The 19552-nt window shown below is 38.3% G+C and overlaps 1 protein-coding gene across 3 annotated transcripts in view; it reads right to left on the reverse strand.

The window, feature by feature from the left end:
- Positions 1-17693: 17693 nt before the first annotated feature.
- Positions 17694-19552, reverse strand: part of SPTSSB (serine palmitoyltransferase small subunit B) — a 67067-nt gene continuing 65208 nt past the window's right edge. For all 3 annotated transcript variants that reach the window (XM_044069979.1, XM_044069981.1, XM_044069980.1), the window contains exon 2: positions 17694-19050. In XM_044069979.1, the coding sequence (XP_043925914.1) occupies positions 18781-19023 (243 nt within the window). In that variant the 5' untranslated portion in view covers positions 19024-19050 and the 3' untranslated portion in view covers positions 17694-18780. The remainder of the gene's footprint in view (positions 19051-19552) is intronic.

Consider the following 19552-nt stretch of genomic DNA (forward strand, 5'->3'; position numbering starts at 1 on the left):
GGCTCCCTTCTTCTCTCAGCGTTTTTCCTCTTGGAGGGTGCTTCACCAACAGCCAACAAGCCTGAAAAGACGCTCAAACCACGAGGCAACTAGGTTTTAAGAGAGGAAGATGAAGGAGTTATGGAAATGACCCCTAGTGGCCAATAAAACTACAGTTTCAAGTCAGTAACCACCTCTCCGGGGCAGGGAAGCTGCTCAATGTTAGTCACTCCCACTGATAAACACAGAGACCCTCCTTCAGCCCAAGCAAAATGGCCTCACAGAAACTTTCAAACAGTTCAGGAACAGCAAGCCTGTAACTGAACTTTTTAACTCTCAGAAAAGTGGGAAAAAGCAAGATTTTTTTTTTTGTTTTGTTTTTACAGAGATAGCAGAGGTTCACAAGTAATATCAAGTTATAACAGTGCAGTAAATGACCCCACACAAGAGTGCTAGGTCAAGGACAGAAAATATGCAAGTTTTAAGAAAAAAACGATTTAAAATTAAGTGCAAACAGGAAATTCAGCAAACAGCTTTTGGTTGTGCTCTAAATACAGCTACTAATACAGAAATCAAGTTTAACAAGCCAGAAAATGCTCAAGCTAGGCAGCTATGCAGAAAAACTTAGCAAATAAACAGAGAAAAAATACTTAAAATCTCAAAAGTGGCTCCCTTCTTCTCTCAGCGTTTTTTCCTCTTGGAGGGTGCTTCACCAACAGCCAACAAGCCTGAAAAGACGCTCAAACCACGAGGCAACTAGGTTTTAAGAGCTTGAGCTTGTAGATTCACTTGGTAGCTCAAGGCTGTGTTCCACAATGCCAAGGCTAGTCTGCAGAGGGGGTAAGAATGGGTACCCCCCTGTTTGTTTATGTACAACATGACCGTGGTGTTGTCCGTCTTTACCATTAGTTGTCCTGGAAGAACGTGGTCCTTGAAGGCTGTCAGAGCATTCTGTACAGCTAACATTTCCTTTTGATTTATGTGCAGGTGCATTTGACTTGGGTTCCATTTGCCCTGAATGCACCTCCCTGTCAGGTGAGCCCCCCATGCATAGTCTGATGCATCTGTTGTCAAGGTTTGGGTGGCAGGGGGTAGTGTGAATGGTAGTCCCTTGTTTTGGTGGCAGGCCTCTGCCCACCAAAGGAACTCTAGGCGTAGGCAAGATATGATAGGAATCATTGCTTCTAGATCCTGTGAATGTTGACACCATAGGCTTTTAAGATACCATTGCAGTTTCCTCATATGCAGTCTTGCATATGGAATTAGAAGAATGCAGGAGGCCATGAATCCCAAGGCTTGCAGTATTTGCCTTGCAGATAACTGGGCTTTTGTGGCCATTTGTTTGAAGTAGGTTGTCAAAAGAATCCATTTCTCTGGCATGAGGAAAGCCATCTAGGAAGTTGTATTCAAGCTTGCTCCCAGGAATATAATTTGTTGACAGGGTACCATGTGTGATTTATTTTCATTTATGGTGTACCCCAGACAAGTCAATACCCTCTGAACAAAGGCCAGATGATTCAGAGGTATGTCCTGGCTTTCTGCCTGAATTAGACAATCGTCCAGGTATGGGTATATTTGAATATTTCTTTGCCTGAAAAATGCAAGGACTGGAGCTAGGCACTTTGTGAATACCCTGGGTGCAGTAGATAAGCCAAAGGGCAGTGCAGAGAACCGATAGTGCATGTAGCCTGCTTTGAAGCATAGGTATCTTCTGCAAGATTCCCTGATTGGGATGTGCAGGTATGCTTCTTTTAAGTCTAGTGTTGCCTGCCATGCATCTTTGCCTAACATAGGAAGCAGTTGGTGAAGAGTCAGCATCTTGAATTTTGGAATCACCAGAAAGGTATTTAGAGTAGAAAGGTCCAGGATAGGATGCCATGTATTGCCTTTTCTAGGTACCAAGAAAAGTCTTGAATAGAAACCTTGTCCCTTTTCCTCTTCTGGTACCAACTGAATAGCCCCCATGCTTAAAGGAGAGAGTACTTTATTTTGGGCCTCTGCCCACTGATTTGGGGGTATATCTAGCCACCTGCTTGGTGTTGGTAAGGTGTGGAAGTGAATCTGCATCCTTGGGACACTATATTTAAAACCCATTTGTCCTGGGTAATGAGTTCCCAGTTTTTTGCATGCAGACCAATCTTTCCGCCTAAAGGTGCATTCAGTTGGGAAGTGCTTGGAAATTTTAAAAGCAAGTCATTGCAACAGTTTTCCATAGGGGGGGGGTCTTACTACTCCCTGATTTGGGTGTGGAAACCCCCCACTGTTTAGTCTTGTGTGTCCCCTGGGACTGAAACCTGGGGTTTCTGCTGTGTCTGGATTTGGCTTGGGTAGACCTGGAAGGGGCTGGAAAGGACCAATTCTTAGAGGGCCAGTGCCTACTAAATCTAGGAGGCTGAATATTTAACAGTTTGCATAGATTTAGCTTATCTTCCATCTTTTTAAGAGCTTCCTTAGCCTTGTTGCCAAACAGGTGGTCCTGATTTAAGGAAACATCCAGCAATTTAGCTTTAACATGATCAGGCAAAGATTGCTCCTTAAGCCAAGCATGTCTTCTGAGCACAGACCCAGTAACAGCAGCCCTGCAAGAGGCCTCTAATTAAATCCTGTAATTCTTTATTTTTCACACAAACAGGAATCAACATAATTTTCTGTTTAAGCAATCCAATAACATGTTGCTGATACTTTAACATATGAAACTGGCAGTTTAAAGCTCTAATGGCCAAGTGTAAACCTTCTTACCCCATCTATCCAGCACCCTGGAGTCTCTATCAGAAGGGGTAGGATTTTTAGCAGTAGAAGCCTTAATGCCCTTGGACCCCTGTGAAATAGTCTCTAGATCCGCAATAAGATTTTTAAAAAGGAACTTGTGTGACTCAGGGATCCTGTAATACCTGTCAGGTTTTCTGGGAGCAGGAGGCAAGGAATCAGGGGCCAAATTAGATTCCGAAAAAGCATCATCAACAATGTTTAGTACAGGAGGAATTGCTAAAGGCCTATGCTGAGGCAGGGTAAAAAAATCCCTAAGCCTCTTTTTTTAATCAGAAAAATCCTGGCTTTCCCAGTGGAAATGCTCCCTTTGAGTATGTAAGGTTTCACCAAAAGAAAAATCCTCTGGATGGGAAGCAGAGGGAATAGAGTCCTCTGCATCAGAATCCTCAGAAGTAGATAAGGGCAAATCCAGATAATCAGAAGAATCAGAAAAAACAGAATCCTGGTCATAAGATTCATAAACAACTTCAGTCCTAGGACTCTTAGAAGAGGGGGGGGGGGCTGGCTTCCCCTGATTAGAGTTATTAGATCTTCAGCCATTCTTATCATTTGTTTGTCTGGCATAGAGGCCTGAGTATGTGGTATGGGCGTCGTTTTTTTAGGCATGGTTCGAGATTTAGGCCTAAGTGAAGAAGGGGGTATCGGTTTAATATGCAAGTCCATAGGCCTGAATTCACCCTCAGAAGCCGGTGCCTGCACAGTGGCTCCAGACCCATCCAAGGTAGAGACATCCACAGGTTCCATAGTTGAAGCATCTTGCGGCATACTGGACTCCGAATGGGTCTAAGTAGAGGCCTGCGAATCAGAAGTAGCTGGTATCAGGTGCTGCGAAAGCACCTCACTGAGTACCGGCGAACTGGCGACTGGCTTAGGAGAAGCGTCGTCACCAGTTTTGGACCTTGGCGGCCTGTGTCTGTCTTTATCTTTGCATTTTTTCAGAATCCCGGTAGTTGAATGGCTAACTGACGACATTTCTGAATAATTAAACCAAGATCCGAATTATTTAGAGGCGTAAATATACCGATGATGGACAGTACGCTGATTAAATAAAGCACAAAACCGACATCAAGGTATGTCGTGTTCAGGGCCTAGGCAAGGAATACAGTACGAATGAAAATCTTTATGAGGTATTTGCTTTCCAAAAGTAATGCAATTATTCGGTAAGGAGCAAGAAAAAGTTTCCCCAACGCGGTACTTAGCTTTAGTTGAAGACTTTGGTTCTGAAACTCGAAAATGAAAATTTCAGGAGTCAGCCGACCGGCACTTGCAAACTGCTTCTGCTTCGGGCACCGCACAGCAAGAAAGACTGATAAAATGGCGTCTGCTGCATGCTTTATATCCCTGACGTCATGGAAGATGAGACAGCAACTGACGCAGGACCCAAGACTTTGATAATCAGGCCGACTGAAGGCTACCTGCAAGCAGATAACACAAATGTAATGACTGCAACAGTGAAACACAAAGAACATCTGATTATGTGATCCAAACACACAAAGTCTAGTGTTGCCAGGAAACTTGAATGAAAAAGGAGGTAACAGGTTGTGAAGTGACAGCATTTTGAACTTTGGGACCATCACAAACAGTTTTAGGAAAGAAAGATCCAGAACTGGTCTCAAAGCATTTTCATTTATTGACACTAAAAAAAATCACTAAACAAAAACCTTTTCCCACCTAGGAAAGTGAAACTGGTTCTATCACTCACTGGGACAGCATGTGATGAAGGACAGGTAGAAATAGAGTCTGGTCTGATGGATAAGGAATTGCCACCTGGAATGGAGGAACGTCCTCCCACTCACCTGTAACCTTGATGAATGATCCTTAGAATCCATTTGTCTGAAACTATCTGTTGCCAAAAAGAAAAGTGGAGATTCAGACTTTCTGGAAGTGAAAAGGGGAGGCCAGGTTTGACCAGAGGGACAAGGTTCCTTAAATCTTCATTCTGACGTGGATTGTCTTTGGTTTTGGGGATTCCAGAATTCTTTTTGGAATCCCTTTACCATTTCTTCTTAAATGCCTATTTACATGCATTTTGTAACAGCTGTGTATTTTTATTATTTTTTGCCAAAATTGTTTGAGGGTTAGATAGTCCCTTAAAAATGTTGAAAAAGTGGGGCTAAAATCTCATCGTACTCATTTCATCATACTTTTTGATCACCTCTGCAGCAGGAGGAACAAAAACAATCTCTGTCCAAAGGTGAGTTTAGACTTTAACTTTCATCATCAGACAAGTTCTGAAAAAGCAGCTAGGCAGACCTCCTCAAAACCGTACCTGTGGTCACAGCCCTTGAAGTAGTATCAGCACAGTCATTCATACAGTGTAAACAAGGAGTAGTGAGGTGTACTACCAAGGAAACCAAATTATTTAAATTGACAGCAAAGAGATCTAGTTTTAAAAAGTACAATATTGTCTACTGACAGTCCGTTAAAACGCAAACTCCTAGCTTTAAAATAATGTTCCTGAACAGAACTGTGTTATCAAGGACAGTGTTATCAAATAAATCTTTTTTTTTTTTTTTTTTTTAAAATGGAAGTTTTTTTTCTCCTCTCTAAACAGAACTTAATCTTTACAGCAGAGGCACAGCACAAACCATCCGATCCTTGAAAGTCTTGTAGGTGTGTACTCTTTGGAAGAAGTAAAGGGCTTGGTGCCAAAACCTGTCTTTTTAGTCAGCTCAAGTTGATTGATGGTTTGAGCACATGGAAGTTGCCCTGTAGCTTTGGAAGCGGGATAGCTATTACTTCCTTGGCAGGATACAACTATATATATATATAAATATATATACAGCTCAGGCTACTGTAGCAGTGCTCAGTACGATAAACATTATGACTTAGTATATTTGGAGACATGAATGCGTTAGGGTGCAGTTTTCCCTGCAAAAAAGTTGTTTTATGATGTCTGTTCAATTGGATCTGTGCCTGCTTATTGTGTCTGTGTATGAGTTACCAACAAAATGCAACAATGGAGCAAGAAAATTTGCCTTTTACTCCACTGTTGTATGAAATAAGTATATCTTGAGGTGGTGAGGGTACCAGGGGACTCACTTATCTGGTCAGGATAAAACAGACGAACAAGCGTGGGTTCAGTTTATGCAGCTTTATTACACACAAACACATCAGGAAGGAGGTTTTGTGACTTAAACTTATAAAGAGACTGAATACCACACTCATACATGTTAACACTCTGGCTGTTCTCTCAAAATGGCACTGTTGCCTGCACATGCACACTATTTATATGCATGTGCTACATCTGGAAATGCTTCTTTAAAGGTACATGTGCTCTGTTCTACATCCTCCCTCTTTAAAAAATAGATCATACATCAAATGACAGTACTCAAGGACACACAATTATACAGAAATTATCTTTGACATGCAGTTATACAGAACTAATTCTTTGAGATGCAATTACACAAAATTAGACACATAAAATAGAACTAATTCTTTGAGATGCAATTACACACAATTAGACACATATAAAACAATCATGTCCAGGTTGCTGTGTATTTTACACTAGGTCTAGAAATACGACCTGATCATGTTAACATAAAAGTCAGAGTTAGCTCTAGCAATGGGGGCAGTTTTCAAGAAATGCTCAATTTTGGGGACAGCTGGGACAACATCACGTACGGGAATGGATACAGAGACATGTTCTTTGGTGTGAACATTGTCAGGGTTGCTCCGAGATCGAGTCTGTATCACAGGTACAATGCTGTGGTATTGCTTCTGACACAGGAAGAAGATACAACAAAAAAAGAAGCTAGCACCTAGGACGAATGAAGAGAAATTTATTGAAACTAGACCGGTTTCAGCACATAGCTTTCATCAGTAGTAAAATCACAGGCAGCAGGAAAAGACCTTGCAATAAATACCTGTTCCAATCTTAAATTTGACATAATTTCCTGTTTTGGAATGAAAACAAAATAATGTTATAAATATACAATGCTTGAATAATTGTTATAATAACATGATAAAATAAACATGTAAATTGATAATTATTATACCGACAAATATATCAGGCACAAAAACAAAATAGAGGAAATATTACAATTTGTCATTAAGTCCAGGAGAAAAAAGACCACCTAGTTTCGCTATCCATTTTCTTTCCTTGCTATTAAGTATATCATGCCATCCAGTTTTGAAGGATCCATTACCTGTAATATTATCAATAATTGTAAATGAAAATTTGGCAGTAGGGTGATTCAATGTGTGTCTGTACAAGGCATTGGTAGCTCGGGCATTCCTGATGTCACCCATATGTTCAGACATTCTAACCCTAAATTGTCTGGATGTCTGGCCTTAGGCTTGGCAAGTACACATGGCGAGATAGACAACCCAATCCATACTGCAATTACCAAAACAGTGTATATTGTAAAGTTGTTCAGTATTCCTACTAGTGAAGGTTTTAGTTTTAAATACATACTTACAAAAAGTGCAGTGTCCACAAGGGTATGATCCAACCAGTTTATCCCCCATGAGAGAGTTTGTTGTTGATAAATTATCATCCCGAAATGTGTTTTTTTTTATAGTGAGAAAAGTAAGACCCTAAGGTCTTACCTTTTCTATATGAGAATGAACACCTGTCCCCCAGGTGGTCCTCCAACTGTGAATGAGTTTTAAGGATGTTCCAATGCTTGTCCACAATGTCCAAAAGGTACACTGTGTTCCTTCTGTATGTAGTCACAAGCCTCAGAGTGTCATGATTATTCTGCTTTGGATGTGGTTGATATTGTAATAATGTATCCCTGGATCAGTTTTTATACCATTGTATGGTAGAACTAATATTATGTTTAGCATATCCCCTTGCTAAAAATCTATTAGCTAAATCATCGTGGTGTTGTTTCAGATCCTGTTGAGAAGAGCAAATCCTTTTAAGGCACAAAAACTGAGATTTGGGAATATTATTGATTGTATGCTTAGGATGGAGATTGCTGGCATGTAACAAGGTGTTGTATTCAGAAAATTTACGATATACAGTAGTTCTTAATGTATTATCAGGCTGGCGCTGTAAAAGCACATCAAGAAAATGAATTTCATTTTGATGGTAATCAACAGTAAACTCAGCGCCCCATATATTTCCATTTAGATGTTCTACAAACCCATCCAAATATTGACTACCTCCTTTCCAAACCAGCCAACAGTCATCTAGGTATCTTCTCCAAATGACAATTTCAGGCATATATAAATTATGAAGTTCATCATAAATAATATGCTCCTCTACATATCCCATATAGAGGTCAGCATAAATTGGGGCGAAAGAAGCCCCCATTGCTGTGCCCTGTATCTGCCAATAGCAATGCTGTTGGAAATAGAAAACGTTTTTAGTGAGGATGTGTTCAGCCATGCAAATAAGTAAGGTGTTAAAACCTGGACGATAGATATTAGCTTTATTCAACCAGAATTCAATTGCAACTAATCCTGCCCAATGCAGAATGCTAGTGTATAATGATTTAACATCAAGGGTACACATTAGCCAATGTGGTTCTAATTGGGAATCTGAAACAATTTGCAAAAATTCAGTGGTATCCTTGAGTCTAGCTCTAATAAATGGCAGAAGTGGTTTGAGTTTGTCCGTGAGGAATGCTGACAAAGGTTCTGTGAGGGACCCAATCCCTGAAACTATAGGTCTACCGGGTGGTTGATGAGAAGATTTATGAATCTTTGGTAATAAATATAAATATTGTTTGGCAGGATCAATGACTGTTAAATGTGATTTAGTATTAGCACTAATAATACCTTCCTCAACTGCATCCTGTAGAAAATCATCAATTTCTTTTTTAAAATTAGGAGTAGGGTCTGTGGGCATCCTCATGTAATGATGGGGTTTAGACAGCTGTCAATTTCCCTCTTCCCAATAATAATCGGAGGCCATGACGACCACCGCACCACCCTTATCAGCAGGGAGAATAACAATATTGGTATTATTACTAAGATCCCTGAGGGTCTGTTGTTCCACTTTTGATAAGTTATGTTTAGTAATGTTTTCGGAGCTCAAATGAAAATGTAGATCTTTGATGACCGCTTGCTGAAAAATGGCCACATGTTTATCCAAGGGTGGATTAAAGTTAGACCGATGGAATCTAAATTCAAAAGATCTTTGAGACTGATCATGTTGATCCTGTTGTTCAAAAAACAATTTAAGATTAATTTTTCTGCAAAATGCTATAATATCAGAAACAAAATTACTCTCATCAACAAAAAAGCCAGGGATGAATCCAAGACATTTATTAAGCAATGCTTGTTCATTAGATGTTAAAACATATTGAGAAATATTGTGTACATTAGTACATTGAGAATCTATTTCACTATTGATTGGAAAAGGTCCTCGAGACTTTTTACCCTTGTGTTTACGTCCTCCCCTGCGTTTCCTACCCCTAAAGTGTGTTCAGATACACGTCCCCTTTTGGAATCTGGGAATCACCAATATGTATAGATTCTGTGTCCGTGGTGGAGGACTCCTCACCGGAGGTGGTGTTTAGAGAGACACCTTTTTTCAGTATGGATCTTGGTCTCTTCTTACGAATATGGGTGGCATTCTTAGTACCATCGGCAAATCTTACTCCTTTATGCGACTCAAACTGTCTACCTCTATCGTAATCCTCCATATCCCTGGAGAACTTATGCAGCTTTTTAGCCTTTAAATTATTCTCAAAACTAATAAGTTCCTTTGACAGTTTACTCAAGCTATCTTTAAAACTAGTCTGTTCTTCAAACTGTTTCAAATCATTACATATTTTTTCAACTTCACCAATATTAGCCTGAACTGTTCTTTCATAAAAGGATGCCAATATGTTAAAAGACATAGATGCCTCCTGCTGGGCTTGATGCCAATCTTTAAGTAGAGTGCCATCAGGTGTATTAACCTGTGGCTGTACTTTAGACCTGAGACAGCTAGGGGTTATATTTTGGTTTTGATAGGCTTTAAACAGTTTCAAATGCCAAATATTAGTCCGTAAGGTTTTAATTTTTTTGCCCAGTTGGGTAAATAACAAATTGCAACCGTCAACTGGATCCAAGTGGCAACTTTCTGTAGAGCCAACATGCATTGCTCTAATACCAAAAACCTGAATGTCATCCTTATCAGCGCAAAGTCCAGAAAGTAATTTATGAAGATCCATGACAATGAGTTGCCAATTTGTATAAAGACAGTATTAGGCAATAATCAGTATAAATTTGGATTGAAAAACTACTAGTAAATAATACAACCCAAGCAACTGTCAAAGAGCAAGAATAAGTAACCCTGAAAAATGGTATGCACAAATTTGAGCCGCAAAAAGAGGAAAAGGAATTGCCTAGTAAAAATAAAACCAAAAGCCACCTGGCTAGTGTCTTTCTTATAAACAATCATATAACCACTACTAATGCGGCATCCGGAATACAGAAAGTGTAGCACATTTGCAGGGAATGGCAATCAACTGCTGTGTAATTATTAACAAAATTGGACACCTGTTCCAATGAGATGAGTATAAAATGTAGAATCAACATCAGGAAGCATATATCCAGCTTCCAAATAATCCTATCCTTCACAAAGGTCAAGCAACACAATGCACGAATATTACTGTATCCACCAAGCATATGGATGAGTGCTAAAAGGATCCCAATCTGCACATAATCAGCATAAGTATAAAATCAGTGTCATTAGAAAAATCATAATCTATCCCATAACCTGAGCTGAATGCTTATACAGTAATGATATAGTACATTTACAGATGATTTAGTTCAACTATTAAGAAAAAGCTAAGAGAAGTTAAGAGAATTAAACACCTGTTACAGTGAAATGAGTACAAAAATAGAAACAACATCGAGGAGCATATAACCAGCTTCCAAAAGGTCCCATCATTCCAAAAGGCCAATCAACACACTGCAGGAATATCACTATATTCACCGAGCATGGAAATAGGTGCTAAGAAGAGGTCTACCTGCACTTAGTCTGTATAAGTGCTAGAGCAATATGATAAAGAATTCTTATTGATACTTCTAGTATAGAAGACAATTACTAAAAGACCAAAAAAGGCCCATTAAATGAAGTGTCAGTACTCAAAACTTGTCTCATGACCCAAACTCATACAAATGTAACTACTAGCATGCCCAATGTAAAATATATAATGAGCACTCAACCTGCATAAATGTCAGATCAGTATAATTGTTATATACAGGATTATCGTTAATAATCCTATCTTAGTTGTTAAAATAAGCTTGAACAAGGAAAACAGGCCTGTAATATATCTAAACACATAACGTTTTAATATTAGTTCTGCCATACAATGGTCCAAAAACCAATCCAGGGATACATTATTACAATATCAACCATGTCCAAAGCAGAATAATCATGACACTCTGAGGCTTGTGACTACATACGGAAGAAACACAGTGTACCTTTTGGACATTGTGGACAAGCATTGGAACATCCTTAAAACTCATTCAGAGTTGGAGGACCACCTGGGTGACAGGTGTTCATTCTCATATAGAAAAGACCTTTCTCACTAAAAAAAAAAAAAAAAAACACATTTCGGGATGATATTTATCAAAAACAAACTCTCATGGGGGATAAACTGGTTGGATCATACCCTTGTGGACACTGCACTTTTTGTAAGTATGTATTTAAAACTAAAACCTTCACTAGCAGGAATACTGGACAACTTTACAATATACACTGTTTTGGTAATTGCAGTATGGATTGGGTTGTCTATCTCGCCATGTGTACTTGCCAAGCCTTCTACGTAGGCCAGACATCCAGACAATTTAGGTTAGAATGTCTGAACATATGGGTGACATCAGGAATGCCCGAGCTACCAATGCCTTATACAGACACACATTGAATCACCCTACTGCCAAATTTTCATTTACAATTATTGATAATATTACAGGTAATAGATCATTCAAAACTGGATGGCATGATATACTTAATAGCAAGGAAAGAAAATGGATAGTGAAACTAGGTGGTCTTTTTTCTCCAGGACTTAATGACAAATTGTAATATTTCCTCTATTTTATTTTTGTGCCTGATATATTTGTGGGTATAATAATTATCAATTTACATGTTTATTTTATCATATTATAACAATTACTCAAGCATTGTATATTTATAACATTATTTTGTTTTCATTCCAAAACAGGAAATTATGTCAAATTTAAGATTGGAACAAGTATTTATTTGCAAGGTCTTTTCCTGCTGCCTGTGATTTTACTACTGATGAAGCTATGTGCTGAAACCAGTCTAGTTCCAATAAATTTCTATTCACTCGTCCTAGGTGCTGGCTTCTTTTTTTGTTGTATACATGCTTGTTTGTCTTGCACCTGTTGTACTGGCTAGCTCTGATCTGCCTACAGGAAGAAGATGCCTTGTGCTTTCTCCTGTATTCTATTCCCTCAGATTCCACTAAGTAGAATCTTGGCTCAGCATATATACATCTCACTTGACCAGTTCGATCAAAGCCTCACTGTTTGCATCCTTACCATCTCTCCTTTTAATGGATGAAGAAATCTGCTCATTTTATCTTAGCTGGACTTCTGAGAAGAACGCTTTTTAAAAAGCTGGGCTTTGATTGCTCTGTTGTTTTTAGCATTAGGCACTAAAACTAGAACTGATAGACAAGGTTGCTCTGGTTTGCTTAGAAGTCTGAGAGCAGAGGAGCCAGGTAGGCTGTCACGGGGTATATTTGTGAGATTTAGTAAATTATGGATATTTGCATTATCACACTTTGACCTCTCTGGTAATTGCTTTGCACTCTGTACTGCACATGTGCAGTACAATTTCACTGTGGGTATTCTAGACTACTAGTAACATGGATAAAATCCCACTCTTTTGCAAGTCTCTGAAACAATTGACTGCTAAACTGGGTACCATTGTCAAACGATCTTGTGGACTACTATGGACAAAGAAATGAGGTTTCATCTTAGTAATAACAGCAATGGATGTCAGGCTAGGTAGCAAATCAATCTCAATCCAGTTTGAATAAGAGTCGACCAAAAGTAATTAATGCTGATTGTTCCACTCTAATTTGTCAGTGGCTACTGTTGACCAAGGTAGTTCAGGAATCTGGCTTAGCTGAAGTGGCTCTTTTTGCAAATGTTGCTTAGTACTATTACATACTGAATGAGATGAAAGCACTTTATCAATGTCTTTTGACAGAGAAGGCAAAAGCACTAGCCCTCTCACCCTTTTAGTAGATTCAGACCCTGGGTAGCCATGATGCAAAATCTGAATATATTCCTGTTGTAAGGAAGTAGGAAAAATAACTTTGGGACCTTTGAAAATGATATCTTCCATCAGCATCTCATCTCTATATGGAAAATAAGGTTGCACATCTGGTGGTACAAGGATTGCTTTGACAGCCATCCAACAATGATGAAGTGGTTGAGCCTTTTCAAAACTGGATGTCTTTGTATGATCTCAGCTCATCAAGTCTCATGGGAGAAAAATTACACACTTCCATGACATTAAGTTGAAACTCTACATCAAGCTGTTCTGTGGTATTTCTGGGTGATCTGGATAATGAATCAGCCAGATAAAGAGGTTTGCCTTTTCTATAGACCATTTTGAAATTGTACTTTTGTAATCCAAGCATTCTTTGTAGTCTTGCTGGAAAGGTATGCATAGGCTCCTTTAAAATAGTGACTAGTATCAGTTTAAATTTGGATAGCTTGGACATAAACATAATCGTGCAACTTCGAACAGGCAAACACAATTGCCAAAAGTTCCTTCTCAATTTGAGCATACTGCATCTCAGTTTGGGTAAGAGCTCTATAGGCAACAGGTCTGATCTCTTGAAGAATAACTGCACCAAGACAGAACTTTGAAACATCACAGGAAAGAATTACCTTCTGAGTTTTTGTTTAAAGAGGGGCAAGGAAGGAAGTAATGTAAGTTCATCAGGTAGTAGGTTCCAGTTTTTGCCAGAAGTGTTAGAGAACAGCGAGTCCCCTACCAAGTTGTTGGACTTACTTATGCTAACTAGTAGTTTATTAGATCATAACAAATTAATTTTTTATAGGGGATTATGAGGTTTGAAAGTATAGGGGGGGTGTTTGGTTGATTTAGGATCTTGTGGGTTATGGTAAGTTGTGAAAGTTGTAGCAGGTTTTGCAGTTAAGCCAGCCTAGCTGCTTTAGATTCTGACAGTGATGGCTTCGGAAGGTATTACCAGTGGCAAATCTGGCAATGTGATTATAGGAGTTGGCCAATTTGAGATTATTTTTTGACAGGTTAGTAAATATGGGGGAGGCATAGAGAAGTGTAGAGATAAGATGGGAGTGGGCAATGGTAGATCTAGCTGCTGGTGTAAGGAAGGGTTTAATTCTGTATAGGGACCCCATTTTACTGTTCAGTGTTTTTTAAAGTGTTATTAATATGGGTGTCAAAGTTGTGGTCAATTGTAATACCTAGGAGTTCGGTGGTAGAGTCAGGGGATATGAGGGTGCCATTGTTAGATATAATGGAGAAATCAATGAGGGAGGACTTGCGAGTAGGTGTAAAGAGGAGGAACTTTGTTTTTTTGGGATTCAGGAGGAGGCAACATTTTAAGAACCAGGTCTCCACTGTGTTAAACACTTTCTGAGTTAGGGATTGCAGTTCTGATGCAGAGTTAGCTGAACATATGAGCGTTGAATTATCTGTGTACTGTATGCAGGTGGCTTGAGGAATAGCTAGGTATAGATCATTGATAAATATTGAGAATAGGAGCAGTCCTAGAATGGAACCTTGAGGGACCCCCCAGGATTACAGGTAGGTGGGAAGAAAGACTACTGTCCCAGAGCACAGCCTGCTGCCTATTACTAATGTAGGAAACTAAACCATTGTACAGTCTGATTGCTAAGTGAAAGTGATTTGAGAATATTTATAAGAAGAGTATGGTTTACCATATCAAAAGCTTTTGAAAGATCAATAAAGAGTGCTAAAGAGAGAGCACTGCCATTACTGTTTCTGTTAATGTCAGTAGTAATACTGTCAAATGGCCATGTTGGCTGTTAGCTAGTATGTTATACTGAATTAAATGGTCAAGTAGCTGGTGATGAATGCATTTTTCCATTACTTTTGCTAAGGGTGACAGTAGGGCAATAGGCCGAGTATTTTGTCAGCTGAAGGAGTACATGGTTTTTGGATGAGCTTAAAGATGAAGTTAGTAGAGATGGGTTGCAGGTGGAAAGTAGGAAGGGGATTAGGAGAAGAGGTAAGAAGGCTAGAGTTATCAGGGGATAGCTGGCAGGCTAGAGATTGAATGTCTTCTGTAAAAAAGATGTTAAAGGTATTAGCAGTTTGGTTGGGAGCATTATGATTAGCATCAAATGGGGTTGGTATACTGGAGTGACCTGGGTGTAGGAGTTTATTGATACTCGCCCAGAACCTTTGTGGATTATTTTGGTTTGTTTGCTGTAGTTTGCTATAAAAGTTCTTGTCTGAGAGAATAGCCTTTTTTGTTACATTTCTCAACTGTCTAAAAGTTTGCTAATCGGTAATACTTTTGGTAGCTCGCCACCTAGACCAAGATTTGTTTCTGACTAGGATTTTCTGTCTGGTTTTTTTTTGTAAGCCAAGGGGCTGGTTTTGACTTGATTCTAATAGAGCATTTAGGAGCATGCTGGTTAAGGATAGTTAAGAATTTTTCATTGAAGTATTTGACTGCCTCTTCAAGTGAGTGTGTTTTTAAAGGAGTCCAGTCACAAGAGCTCAACTCACATTCAAATAGCACTGGTTTAAAGTGTTTATTGGACCTTGAAGTTCTACATGTGGGAGGATGGGAAATATCACTTTTTTGTCTGATAATGTAGGTCAAAGAGTGGTCACTTATGTCATCTGGTAAGATTCCTACCGTACATGTTTGGAAATGGTTATTAATAAGAATCCAATCTAAGGTACTCTTTATTGTTTGGTCTGTTAATTCTGGTAGAGGAGTTGATGATTTGAGTGAAGCCGTGGAGGTCAATGAGAGAAGTAGGATGTTCGGTGTTGACACTTCCAATCAATATTAAAGTCCCCTAGGATTATAGTTTCTTGTGGGAAAGTTAATGAAATCCAGCTGAGGATATTCTCAAGTGTACTAGAATTATTGCCAGGAGGCAGATAGATACAGATGATGTAGAAGGATTTACTTGAGTTAAGTTGAATTTTGGAAATAAGGACTTCTGCATTATTATCCTGGGGTAGATTATAAGATGAAGTGGTAACATGTAGGCTGTCTTTAAATAGATGAACTTTGACTGCACTTTGCACTGTAACTGTACTTTGCACACAGCAAACTCCAAAATAAGTGTACTGTAATAAAGCACACACTCTCCAAACACTTTGCACACTCTGAGATACGTCAAACTCTAATTATGCTTTGAATAGCTTTGGTCAATGCAAAATAGTAGCTTATGCCCAAAACATGGTTGTTTAAACGCATGCAATCAACTTGCTTTTTTAAGCTCATTTCCCCTTTTATTGTACTCGCTATGCCCATTTACCCTCATATCATGCTCATTATACTTTTCTTGTGCTCATTTTACTTTAAACCTGCCCTTTATGAAAATCAAAAGTAATTCTGAGCCCCTTATGAACACTTCTGCTAGTTTTATCAAATATTGTGGTTTCAAACATTTCATTTAATTAATAATGTGTTTTGTACCTTACGAATGCGGTTTCAGTTTCTTTGCAAAATAAATCATTTCTGCAAGTTTTGGTTACCTGAAGTTAGTTTCTGGCCCTTTTTGATCATTTGAGCTCTGTATCACTCAACCTGCTCAATCTGCCATCACCTTCAACTCTGCACCTCATGGCTTGAAGTTGCACTTTTAATCCTGCTTCTGACACCATATTGTTCGTTCGGTTAGGATAAAAAATATGAACAGTTGTGGGTTCGGTTCAAGCAGCTTTATTACATACAAACATCAGGAATGAGGCTTTATAACGTAACTTAAATAAACTTATATACATACCCGACTACCACACTCGTACATGTTAACACTCAGGCTGTTCTCTCAAAATGGCACTGCTGCCTGCATGTGCTCACTATTTATATGCATGTCCCTACATCTCAAAATAATTCTTAAAGATACAACACATTTTCTGTTCTAGAAGGGGCTTGCCCACCTTGAAAAAGGTGATGCACCCCCCCCCCATTTTGTGCTTTAAGTGGATCAGCAGTCAATAGAACAATCGGTTTTTGGATTGCAATGAAAGACTGAGCTATGATCCCATATAGACCCTTCCAAGTAATGGGATACACAAATAAGGCAGATAATATTGCTGCCTTATTTACAAGAAATACCTATTTAATTTGTACCCACCTGACATATATCACTGCAGTTTTTCAATGACCATATAAGTGTGTATTGTGACAAGCACCCCTTTTTATGGGACCACATAATTTTATATAAAAAAGCGATGTATGGAGGAAGAATGGCATCCTTAAGGCACGTCAAACTGCTGTTTGTGAGATTCAGTTTGAAGATTTTTTTCTGTCCTTGTAGACACAGAAAATACAAATAAACTTGAGGGAAAGTAATGCTGCAAGTCTCAAAAGGACTGGGAAAATGAGCACAAATTTAGTAGTCAAGATGAGAGGAGAAGTAACTCATACAAAGCAGAGTCTGATTTCCTCAACTCTGAATCTCTTTTGAGAACACAAACCTTAGCTATAGAGACATGCTGCGATACTCACTTTAGTTAAATTGTGTCAGTCAAAGTAAATGAACCAAACTAAATATTCTGAAGAATCACTTTTGCTTCCTTAGCTTACCTGGTTAAAAAGGGACTAAAAAAGCTGTCAAAGTACTACTTTATGTGGTAACACTTTATTCTTGGACTTTGCGTTTAAAAAGGGTAAAGAAGCATAGTGTTTCTAAGTCATTAGTAAATAGTGTTAAATAGTAATAGCAAATACATAATCAAACATACAGTTACTGAAAGAAAAAAAAAATCTAGACATTCATTTAGCAGGTTCAATATATTTTACTCAAAAATAAGTTCAAAGTAATATAAGAAATTGAATTTTATTCTTTATAAACATTTATTACAGTTGTAAAGAAAGGAAAACAGCAAGTAAATCAGATGGCCGTGTCCGTTTGCATAGCATTTTAGTAGACATGCACTACAATTTCCAGGAGGCCACAAAAAGGTGGCAATTTTAATGCATGCACAGTGGTGCAACAAAACAGAGGACAAAACCTCTGATTCTGAAATCCTATGCAGAAGAATGATTAGGGACATATTACAGAATGCTGCTCTAGAAAAACAAATCTATGTGATGCATTACATCAGTGGCACAGTCAGGTGATCTGCTGAGAAAAGAAAGGCTACCCATTTCCTTGTCATTTTACAAAGCAGACTAAGCCAGTTGAATACAAAACCTGTCATGAAAAAGAAGAGGGTTCAAACCAGAAAAAAAAAAAACTGTAAACTTCCAGTAACCAGTAACATGACAACAAAAGTCTGAAGCACATCAAAGTAGCACTTCCTTTTTGGATGAGCATTTATGTCAAAAAGTTTTCTGCTGTACATTTAAAATGCACATGACAAACTAATACTCAAAATCTGCTATAAGGTGTCCATGCAAGATAGCAGTTAAAATTTTAACAATATATGAAAAAAACTTACTAGAAAAATTTGAGCCATTTTCCAACAAAAAACACTCCTCTAATTCTCTCCACGTCAAAGTAGAACAGGTGGAAGCAGTGTGCAAATGTGCTCTGCAAAAGGCAACATTTTATGTTTTGCTTTCTCCAAATTTTATTTTAACAGGATTCAGTTTAAACACAGATATTAATACTTGTACCGGAAGACATCTTCCCACCTCTCCACACTAGTGCAACAATTTCCCAAGCCAGAAAAGCCAACAGAACATACAAGTAAATGATGAGCAAATATATACACATATATAACATGGCTATTTTAAATACATTTAAATATGTTAATACCAAAAATCACAGTTAAAAAGATATGCATATTGCTTGTAGCATTAAAAAAAGAACAGCTAAAGTTGTTGGAGTGGTTGGCTGGAAGGGCTTCAGAATGCATATTAAGTCTTAAATGTAATAAGCACATTATTCAAGTTCCACTAGTCAGCTCAGAATTGCAACAGTACTTTCTGGTTGCTCACCAAATATACCAGAGAAAAATTCCAGAGCTAAGCGGATGTGAACGGGGATGAAGACATAAGCCGTGTACACAACCATTGCGATGACAGTGAACATTACAGCATTGAAGACTGCTTGTTCCCAGGGTTCTAAGACATAGCAACATGTGATCAGAAGGTACTGGTAATAAAACCAGCAGAGACACTCCTTCAATGATTTCCTGTCCATCTTCGGTCTTCCACAATCAAAATCAGCCTAAAGACAAAATCAAGCATTTTTAAAGCTTAATTCTTCTGTCGAGCTTATGCTTTGAAATAAGCTTAAAAAACTTTAAGCTTCTATTTTATCTGGAAGTAGAAGACTTCAAACAAATGTATTTCACATTACTGTATTTTTCATATTAAAGTTTGTGAAGTAAACTTGTATTTAAAACATTATTACGGACAGCTTGCAAATATGTGAATTATTATTCATAAAAAAGTCTTGATTCATACTTGTGTGCAGGTCTTGTTGTGGATTATATTAGTTTATTCACCATTAATCCACTAAATACATTGATTGTTACAATTCTGTGCCCACATCAGTGATATTCCAAATTTGCATGGTGTTACTATAATTACCTATAGCACTTTCAGTAAAAGTTTCTATTTTGGGAGTGTTGTTATTGTTAGTGTAATATTCACCATACCATACAATGGTGTGTTACTACTACAGATCTCCACCAACAGCACAATTAGCATAAGGAAAAATAGACAGA

This window comes from Protopterus annectens, chromosome 4.part1 (genome assembly GCF_019279795.1).
Source record: "Protopterus annectens isolate FY-2018-M chromosome 4.part1, PAN1.0, whole genome shotgun sequence".
NCBI lineage: Eukaryota > Metazoa > Chordata > Ceratodontiformes > Protopteridae > Protopterus > Protopterus annectens.